The sequence below is a fragment of the Petromyzon marinus genome, chromosome 75, assembly GCF_048934315.1.
Source record: "Petromyzon marinus isolate PM22_M1 ecotype Great Lakes invasive population chromosome 75, UKy_Petmar_22M1.pri1.0, whole genome shotgun sequence".
NCBI lineage: Eukaryota > Metazoa > Chordata > Hyperoartia > Petromyzontiformes > Petromyzontidae > Petromyzon > Petromyzon marinus.
The window spans coordinates 4,030,198-4,042,900 of NC_133741.1; the positions used below are offsets into that span (position 1 = coordinate 4,030,198).

Here is a 12,703-nt window from a genome sequence, read left to right on the forward strand (position 1 = left end):
ACCTACACAACAACAACAACAACCACAACAACAACCACAACAACAACAACAACAACAACATTCACTACCACCACATTAACACAGACAGTGTCCGTCTCATCACCACCTACACAACAACAACAACATTCACTACCACCACAACAACAACAACAACCACAACAACAACAACAACAACATTCACTACCACCACATTAACACAGACAGTGTCCGTCTCATCACCACCTACACAACAACAACAACAACCACAACAACAACAACAACAACATTCACTACCACCACATTAACACAGACAGTGTCCATCTCATCACCACCTACACAACAACAACCACAACAACAACAACAACAACATTCACTACCACCACATTAACACAGACAGTGTCCATCTCATCACCACCTAAACAACAACAACCACAACAACAACAACAACAACAACATTCACTACCACCACATTAACACAGACAGTGTCCATCTCATCACCACCTAAACAACAACAACCACAACAACAACAACAACAACATTCACTACCACCACATTAACACAGACAGTGTCCATCTCGTCACCACCTACACAACAACAACAACAACATTCACTACCACCACATTAACACAGACAGTGTCCGTCTCATCACCACCTACACAACAACAACAACAACATTCACTACCACCACATTAACACAGACAGTGTCCATCTCGTCACCACCTACACAACAACAACAACAACAACATTCACTACCACCACATTAACACAGACAGTGTCCGTCTCATCACCACCTACACAACAACAACAACAACAACATTCACTATCACCACATTAACACAGACAGTGTCCATCTCATCACCACCTACACAACAACAACAACAACATTCACTACCACCACATTAACACAGACAGTGTCCATCTCATCACCACCTACACAACAACAACAACAACAACATTCACTACCACAACAACAACAACAACAACCACAACAACAACCACAACAACAACAACAACAACCACAACAACAACATTCACTACCACCACATTAACACAGACAGTGTCCGTCTCATCACCACCTACACAACAACAACAACAACCACAACAACAACATTCACTACCACCACATTAACACAGACAGTGTCCATCTCATCACCACCTACACAACAACAACAACCACAACAACCACAACAACCACCACAACAACAACATTCACTACCACCACATTAACACAGACAGTGTCCATCTCATCACCACCTACACAACAACAACAACAACATTCACTACCACCACATTAACACAGACAGTGTCCATCTCATCACCACCTACACAACAACAACAACATTCACTACCACAACAACAACAACAACAACCACAACAACAACCACAACAACAACAACCACAACAACAACATTCACTACCACCACATTAACACAGACAGTGTCCGTCTCATCACCACCTACACAACAACAACAACAACCACAACAACAACATTCACTACCACCACATTAACACAGACAGTGTCCATCTCATCACCACCTACACAACAACAACAACAACCACAACAACCACCACAACAACAACATTCACTACCACCACATTAACACAGACAGTGTCCATCTCATCACCACCTACACAACAACAACAACAACATTCACTACCACCACATTAACACAGACAGTGTCCATCTCATCACCACCTACACAACAACAACAACAACAACAACATTCACTACCACAACAACAACAACCACAACAACAACCACAACAACAACAACAACAACAACCACAACAACAACATTCACTACCACCACATTAACACAGACAGTGTCCGTCTCATCACCACCTACACAACAACAACAACAACCACAACAACAACATTCACTACCACCACATTAACACAGACAGTGTCCATCTCATCACCACCTACACAACAACAACAACAACCACAACAACCACCACAACAACAACATTCACTACCACCACATTAACACAGACAGTGTCCATCTCATCACCACCTACACAACAACAACAACAACATTCACTACCACCACATTAACACAGACAGTGTCCATCTCATCACCACCTACACAACAACAACAACATTCACTACCACAACAACAACAACAACAACAACCACAACAACAACCACAACAACAACAACCACAACAACAACATTCACTACCACCACATTAACACAGACAGTGTCCATCTCATCACCACCTACACAACAACAACAACAACAACCACAACAACAACAACAACATTCACTACCACCACATTAACACAGACAGTGTCCATCTCATCACCACCTACACAACAACAACAACAACCACAACAACAACAACAACATTCACTACCACCACATTAACACAGACAGTGTCCATCTCATCACCACCTACACAACAACAACAACAACCACAACAACAACAACAACATTCACTACCACCACATTAACACAGACAGTGTCCATCTCATCACCACCTACACAACAACAACAACAACCACAACAACAACAACAACATTCACTACCACCACATTAACACAGACAGTGTCCATCTCATCACCACCTACACAACAACAACAACAACCACAACAACAACATTCACTACCACCATATTAACACAGACAGTGTCCATCTCATCACCACCTACACAACAACAACAACAACAACCACAACAACAACAACAACATTCACTACCACCACATTAACACAGACAGTGTCCATCTCATCACCACCTACACAACAACAACAACAACAACAACCACAACAACAACAACAACATTCACTACCACCACATTAACACAGACAGTGTCCATCTCATCACCACCTACACAACAACAACAACAACCACAACAACAACAACAACATTCACTACCACCACATTAACACAGACAGTGTCCATCTCGTCACCACCTAAACAACAACAACAACAACCACAACAACCACCACAACAACAACATTCACTACCACCACATTAACACAGACAGTGTCCATCTCATCACCACCTACACAACAACAACAACAACCACAACAACCACAACAACCACAACAACAACCACAACAACAACCACAACAACATTCACTACCACCACATTAACACAGACAGTGTCCATCTCATCACCACCTAAACAACAACAACAACAACCACAACAACCACCACAACAACAACATTCACTACCACCACATTAACACAGACAGTGTCCATCTCATCACCACCTACACAACAACAACAACAACAACAACCACAACAACCACAACAACCACAACAACAACCACAACAACAACCACAACAACATTCACTACCACCACATTAACACAGACAGTGTCCATCTCATCACCACCTAAACAACAACAACAACAACCACAACAACCACCACAACAACAACATTCACTACCACCACATTAACACAGACAGTGTCCATCTCATCACCACCTAAACAACAACAACAACAACAACCACAACAACAACCACAACAACAACATTCACTACCACCACATTAACACAGAGAGTGTCCATCTCATCACCACCTACACAACAACAACAACAACAACCACAACAACAACAACAACAACATTCACTACCACCACATTAACACAGTGTCCATCTCATCACCACCTACACAACAACAACAACAACAACCACAACAACAACAACAACAACAACAACCACAACAACAACCACATTAACACAGACAGTGTCCATCTCGTCACCACCTACACAACAACAACAACAACCACAACAACAACAACAACCACAACAACAACAACAACAACATTCACTACCACCACATTAACACAGACAGTGTCCATCTCATCACCACCTACACAACAACAACAACCACAACAACAACAACAACCACAACAACAACAACAACATTCACTACCACCACATTAACACAGACAGTGTCCATCTCATCACCACCTACACAACAACAACAACAACCACAACAACAACAACGACAACAACATTCACTACCACCACATTAACACAGACAGTGTCCATCTCATCACCACCTAAACAACAACAACAACCACAACAACAACAACAACAACCACAACAACCACAACAACATTCACTACCACCACATTAACACAGTGTCCATCTCATCACCACCTAAACAACAACAACAACAACCACAACAACAACAACAACATTCACTACCACCACATTAACACAGACAGTGTCCATCTCATCACCACCTACACAACAACAACAACATTCACTACCACCACATTAACACAGACAGTGTCCATCTCATCACCACCTACACAACAACAACAACAACAACATTCACTACCACAACAACAACAACAACCACAACAACAACATTCACTACCACCACATTAACACAGACAGTGTCCATCTCGTCACCACCTAAACAACAACAACCACAACAACAACAACAACCACAACAACAACAACAACAACCACAACAACAACAACAACCACCACATTAACACAGACAGTGTCCATCTCGTCACCACCTAAACAACAACAACAACAACAACAACCACAACAACAACAACATTCACTACCACCACATTAACACAGTGTCCATCTCGTCACCACCTAAACAACAACAACAACAACAACAACCACAACAACAACAACATTCACTACCACCACATTAACACAGTGTCCATCTCGTCACCACCTACACAACAACAACCACAACAACAACATTCACTACCACCACATTAACACAGACAGTGTCCATCTCATCACCACCTACACAACAACAACAACAACATTCACTACCACCACATTAACACAGTGTCCATCTCATCACCACCTACACAACAACAACAACAACAACCACAACAACAACAACAACAACATTCACTACCACCACATTAACACAGACAGTGTCCATCTCGTCACCACCTAAACAACAACAACAACAACCACAACAACAACCACAACAACAACATTCACTACCACCACATTAACACAGACAGTGTCCATCTCATCACCACCTAAACAACAACAACAACCACAACAACAACAACCACAACAACAACATTCACTACCACCACATTAACACACACAGTGTCCATCTCATCACCACCTAAACAACAACAACAACAACAACAACATTCACTACCACCACATTAACACAGTGTCCATCTCATCACCACCTAAACAACAACAACCACAACAACAACCACAACAACAACCACAACAACCACAACAACCACCACATTAACACAGAGAGTGTCCATCTCGTCACCACCTAAACAACAACAACAACAACATTAACACAGAGAGTGTCCATCTCGTCACCACCTAAACAACAACAACAACAACAACCACAACAACCACAACAACAACAACAACAACATTCACTACCACCACATTAACACAGTGTCCATCTCGTCACCACCTAAACAACAACAACAACAACAACAACATTCACTACCACCACATTAACACAGTGTCCATCTCGTCACCACCTAAACAACAACAACCACAACAACAACATTCACTACCACCACATTAACACAGACAGTGTCCATCTCATCACCACCTACACAACAACAACAACAACAACCACAACAACAACAACAACATTCACTACCACCACATTAACACAGACAGTGTCCATCTCATCACCACCTACACAACAACAACAACAACAACAACCACAACAACAACAACAACAACATTCACTACCACCACATTAACACAGACAGTGTCCATCTCGTCACCACCTACACAACAACAACAACAACCACAACAACAACAACAACATTCACTACCACCACATTAACACAGTGTCCATCTCATCACCACCTAAACAACAACAACAACAACAACAACCACAACAACAACAACAACAACAACATTCACTACCACCACATTAACACAGACAGTGTCCATCTCGTCACCACCTACACAACAACAACAACAACCACAACAACAACAACAACATTCACTACCACCACATTAACACAGTGTCCATCTCATCACCACCTAAACAACAACAACAACAACAACAACCACAACAACAACAACAACAACAACATTCACTACCACCACATTAACACAGACAGTGTCCATCTCGTCACCACCTACACAACAACAACAACAACATTCACTACCACCACATTAACACAGACAGTGTCCATCTCATCACCACCTAAACAACAACAACAACAACAACAACAACCACAACAACAACAACCACCACAACAACATTCACTACCACCACATTAACACAGACAGTGTCCATCTCATCACCACCTACACAACAACAACAACAACAACCACAACAACAACCACAACAACAACATTCACTACCACCACATTAACACAGACAGTGTCCATCTCATCACCACCTACACAACAACAACAACAACAACCACAACAACAACCACAACAACAACATTCACTACCACCACATTAACACAGACAGTGTCCATCTCATCACCACCTAAACAACAACAACAACATTCACTACCACAACAACAACAACAACCACAACAACAACAACAACAACAACCACAACAACCACCACATTAACACAGACAGTGTCCATCTCATCACCACCTACACAACAACAACAACATTCACTACCACAACAACAACAACAACCACAACAACAACAACAACAACCACAACAACCACCACATTAACACAGACAGTGTCCATCTCGTCACCACCTACACAACAACAACAACAACAACAACCACAACAACATTCACTACCACCACATTAACACAGAGAGTGTCCATCTCATCACCACCTAAACAACAACAACCACAACAACAACCACAAAAACAACAACATTCACTACCACCACATTAACACAGAGAGTGTCCATCTCGTCACCACCTAAACAACCACAACAACAACAACCACCACATTAACACAGACAGTGTCCATCTCATCACCACCTAAACAACAACAACAACAACCACAACAACATTCACTACCACCACATTAACACAGAGAGTGTCCATCTCATCGCCACCTAAACAACAACAACCACAACAACAACAACAACAACAACATTCACTACCACCACATTAACACAGAGAGTGTCCATCTCGTCACCACCTAAACAACCACAACAACAACAACCACCACATTAACACAGAGAGTGTCCATCTCGTCACCACCTAAACAACAACAACAACAACAACCACAACAACAACAACAACAACCACAACAACATTCACTACCACCACATTAACACAGACAGTGTCCATCTCATCACCACCTAAACAACAACAACAACAACAACAACCACAACAACAACAACAACAACATTCACTACCACCACATTAACACAGACAGTGTCCATCTCGTCACCACCTAAACAACAACAACAACAACAACAACATTCACTACCACCACATTAACACAGACAGTGTCCATCTCATCACCACCTAAACAACAACAACAACAACAACCACAACCACAACAACAACAACAACAACAACATTCACTACCACCACATTAACACAGACAGTGTCCATCTCGTCACCACCTAAACAACAACAACAACAACCACAACAACAACCACAACAACAACCACAACAACCACCACATTAACACAGACAGTGTCCATCTCATCACCACCTAAACAACAACAACAACAACCACAACCACAACAACAACCACAACAACAACAACATTCACTACCACCACATTAACACAGTGTCCATCTCGTCACCACCTAAACAACAACAACAACCACAACAACAACCACAACAACAACCACAACAACAACCACAACAACAACCACAACAACAACCACAACAACCACCACATTAACACAGACAGTGTCCATCTCGTCACCACCTAAACAACAACAACAACAACCACAACCACAACAACAACAACAACATTCACTACCACCACATTAACACAGACAGTGTCCATCTCGTCACCACCTAAACAACAACAACAACAACAACGACAACAACATTCACTACCACCACATTAACACAGACAGTGTCCATCTCGTCACCACCCACACAACAACAACAACCACAACAACAATCACTACCACCACATTAACACAGAGAGTGTCCATCTCGTCACCACCTAAACAACAACAACAACAACCACAACAACAACATTCACTACCACCACATTAACACAGACAGTGTCCATCTCGTCACCACCCACACAACAACAACAACCACAACAACAATCACTACCACCACATTAACACAGAGAGTGTCCATCTCGTCACCACCTAAACAACAACAACAACAACCACAACAACAACATTCACTACCACCACATTAACACAGTGTCCATCTCGTCACCACCTAAACAACAACAACAACCACAACAACATTCACTACCACCACATTAACACAGACAGTGTCCATCTCGTCACCACCTACACAACAACAACAACCACAACAACAACATTCACTACCACCACATTAACACAGAGTGTCCATCTCGTCACCACCTAAACAACAACAACAACAACCACAACAACATTCACTACCACCACATTAACACAGACAGTGTCCATCTCGTCACCACCTAAACAACAACAACAACAACCACAACAACATTCACTACCACCACATTAACACAGTGTCCATCTCGTCACCACCTAAACAACAACAACCACAACAACATTCACTACCACCACATTAACACAGACAGTGTCCATCTCATCACCACCTAAACAACAACAACAACCACAACAACATTCACTACCACCACATTAACACAGACAGTGTCCATCTCGTCACCACCTACACAACAACAACAACCACAACAACAACATTCACTACCACCACATTAACACAGAGTGTCCATCTCGTCACCACCTAAACAACAACAACAACAACCACAACAACAACATTCACTACCACCACATTAACACAGAGAGTGTCCATCTCGTCACCACCTAAACAACAACAACAACCACAACAACATTCACTACCACCACATTAACACAGACAGTGTCCATCTCGTCACCACCCACACAACAACAACAACCACAACAACAATCACTACCACCACATTAACACAGAGAGTGTCCATCTCATCACCACCTAAACAACAACAACCACAACAACAACATTCACTACCACCACATTAACACAGAGAGTGTCCATCTCGTCACCACCTAAACAACAACAACAACCACAACAACAACATTCACTACCACCACATTAACACAGGGTGTCCATCTCGTCACCACCTAAACAACAACAACCACAACAACCACCACAACAACAACCACCACCACATTAACAGACAGTGTCCATCTCGTCACCACCTACACAACCACAACAACAACAACAACCACCACCACATTAACACAGGGTGTCCATCTCGTCACCACCTAAACAACAACAACAACATTAACACAGAGAGTGTCCATCTCGTCACCACCTACACAACAACAACAACCACAACAACAACAATCACCACATTAACAACATTCACTACCACAACCACCACCACATTAACACAGAGTGTCCATCTCGTCACCACCTAAACAACAACAACAACCACAACAACAACAATCACCACATTAACAACATTCACTACCACAACCACCACCACATTAACACAGAGTGTCCATCTCGTCACCACCTAAACAACAACAACAACCACAACAACAACATTCACTACCACCACATTAACACAGTGTCCATCTCGTCACCACCTAAACAACAACAACCACAACAACATTCACTACCACCACATTAACACAGAGAGTGTCCATCTCGTCACCACCTAAACAACAACAACCACAACAACATTCACTACCACCACATTAACACAGACAGTGTCCATCTCGTCACCACCTAAACAACCACAACAACAAGATTCACTACCACCACATTAACACAGAGAGTGTCCATCTCGTCACCACCTAAACAACAACAACAACCACAACAACAACATTCACTACCACCACATTAACACAGAGTGTCCATCTCGTCACCACCTACACAACAACAACAACCACAACAACGACATTCACTACCACCACTTTAACACAGACAGTGTCCATCTCGTCACCACCTAAACAACAACAACCACAACAACCACAACAACAACAACAACATTCACTACCACCACATTAACACAGACAATGTCCATCTCGTCACCACCTACACAACAACAACCACAACAACAACTACCACCACCACATTAACACAGACAGTGTCCTTGTCACCACCTACACAACCACAACCACTAACACTGATACACTCACTCCCCGCGTCTCCCCGCGTCTCCTCGCGTCTCTCCGCGTCTCACTGTCTCTCCCCGTGTCTCCCCGTGTCTCTCCCCGTGTCTCTCCCCGTGTCTCCCCGTGTCTCCCCGAGTCTCCCCGTGTCTCCCCGTGTCTCCCCGAGTCTCCCCGTGTCTCCCCGCGTCTCCACGTGTCTCCCCGCATCACCCCGTGTCTCCCCGAGTCTCCCCGCGTCTCCCCGTGTCTCCCCGCGTCTCCCATAGTCTCCCCGCGTCTCACTGTGTCTCCGCGCGTCTCCCAGCGTCTCCCAGCGTCTCCCCGTGTCTCCCCGAGTCTCCCCGTGTCTCCCCGTGTCTCCCCGAGTCTCCCCGTGTCTCCCAGCGTCTCCCCGCGTCTCCCCGCGTCTCCCAGCGTCTCCCCGTGTCTCCGTGTCTCCCAGCGTCTCCCCGTGTCTCCCCGTGTCTCCCCGAGTCTCCCCGTGTCTCCCAGCGTCTCCCCGCGTCTCCCCGCGTCTCCCAGCGTCTCCCCGTGTCTCCGTGTCTCCCAGCGTCTCCCCGCGTCTCCCCGCGTCTCCCCGTGTCTCCCCGTGTCTCCCCGTGTCTCCCCGCGTCTCCCAGCGTCTCCCCGCGTCTCCCCGTGTCTCCCCGTATCTCCCCGTGTCTCCCAGCGTCTCCCAGCGTCTCCCCGCGTCTCCCCGTGTCTCCCCGTGTCTCCCCGAGTCTCCCCGTGTCTCCGCGTCTCCCCGCGTCTCCCCGTGTCTCCCCGTGTCTCCCCGTGTCTCCCCGTGTCTCCCCGTGTCTCCCAGCGTCTCCCAGCGTCTCCCCGCGTCTCCCCGTGTCTCCCCGTGTCTCCCCGCGTCTCCCCGCGTCCCCCCGTGTCTCCGTGTCTCCCAGCGTCTCCCCGTGTCTCCCAGCGTCTCCCCGTGTCCCCCCGTGTCTCCCCGTGTCTCCCAGCGTTTCCCCGTGTCTCCCCGTGTCTCCCCGTGTCTCCCCGTGTCTCCCCGTGTCTCCCCGCGTCTCCCCGTGTCTCTCGGTGTATCCCCGTGTCCCCCCGTGTCTCCCAGCGTCTCCCCGTGTCTCCCCGTGTCTCGCTCACAAGGAGTTATTTCCTCCCATTCGGCTCGGCAGGAGCTGCAGACTGCACAGCCGAAGGTGGAGCAGTCAAAGAGCAGCAGGCAGTGTCGGTAGGAGCCCTGGGGGCACCCACACAGAGTGTCCTGGGTCGGGGTGCACACCTGTAGCGTCACGTGGCCCATGGCTGTGGTGACACACACATAGACACACACATAGACACACACACACAGACACACACACACAGACACACACACAGACACACACACACACACACAGACACACACCCACACAGAGTGTCCTGGGTCGGGGTGCACACCTGTAGCGTCACGTGGCCCATGGCTGTGGTGACACACACACATAGACACACACACACATAGACACACACATAGACACACACACACACAGACACACACACAGAGTGTCCTGGGTCGGGGTGCACACCTGTAGCGTCACGTGGCCCATGGCTGTGGTGACACACACAGACACACACATAGACACATAGACACACACATAGACACACACACACACAGACACACACACAGAGTGTCCTGGGTCGGGGTGCACACCTGTAGCGTCACGTGGCCCATGGCTGTGGTGACACAGACACACACACACAGACACACACTGAGACACACACACACATAGACACACACACACATAGACACACACATAGACACACACTGAGACACACACACACATAGACACACACACATAGACACACACACACACACATAGACACACAGACACATAGACACCCACACAGAGTGTCCTGGGTCGGGGTGCACACCTGTAGCGTCACGTGGCCCATGGCTGTGGTGACACAGACACACACACACAGACACACACACACAGACACACACACACAGACACACACACAGAGTGTCCTGGGTCGGGGTGCACACCTGTAGCGTCACGTGGCCCATAGCTGTGGTGACACACACAGACACACACATAGACACACACACACACACACACACATAGACACACACATAGACACACACATACACACACACATACACACACACAGACACATAGACACACACACACACATAGACACAGACACACACATAGACACACACACATAGACACACACACACATAGACACACAGACACACACACACATAGACACACACACACACATAGACACACACACATAGACACACACATAGACACACACATAGACACACACACACACACAGACACACACACATAGACACACACATAGACACATAGACACACACATAGACACACACACAGACACACACACACACACACACATAGACACACACATAGACACACACATAGACACAGACACACACACAGACACACACATAGACACACACACACACACATAGACACACACATAGACACACACATAGACACACACATACACACACACAGACACATAGACACACACATAGACACACACACACACATAGACACAGACACACACATAGACACACACAC

At 45.8% G+C, this 12,703-nt stretch overlaps 2 protein-coding genes across 7 annotated transcripts in view; both read right to left on the bottom strand.

Moving 5' to 3' along the window:
• Nucleotides 1-12,703, bottom strand: part of LOC116958295 (protein FAM43A-like) — a 202,733-nt gene that overhangs the window by 135,804 nt on the left and 54,226 nt on the right. The window lies entirely within an intron of this gene.
• LOC116958297 (uncharacterized) overlaps nucleotides 1-12,703 on the bottom strand; it is a 56,700-nt gene that overhangs the window by 21,416 nt on the left and 22,581 nt on the right. For all 6 annotated transcript variants that reach the window (XM_076056288.1, XM_076056287.1, XM_076056286.1 and 3 more), the window contains one exon: nucleotides 11,259-11,420. In XM_076056288.1, coding sequence (XP_075912403.1) covers nucleotides 11,259-11,420 — 162 coding nt within the window. The remainder of the gene's footprint in view (nucleotides 1-11,258; nucleotides 11,421-12,703) is intronic.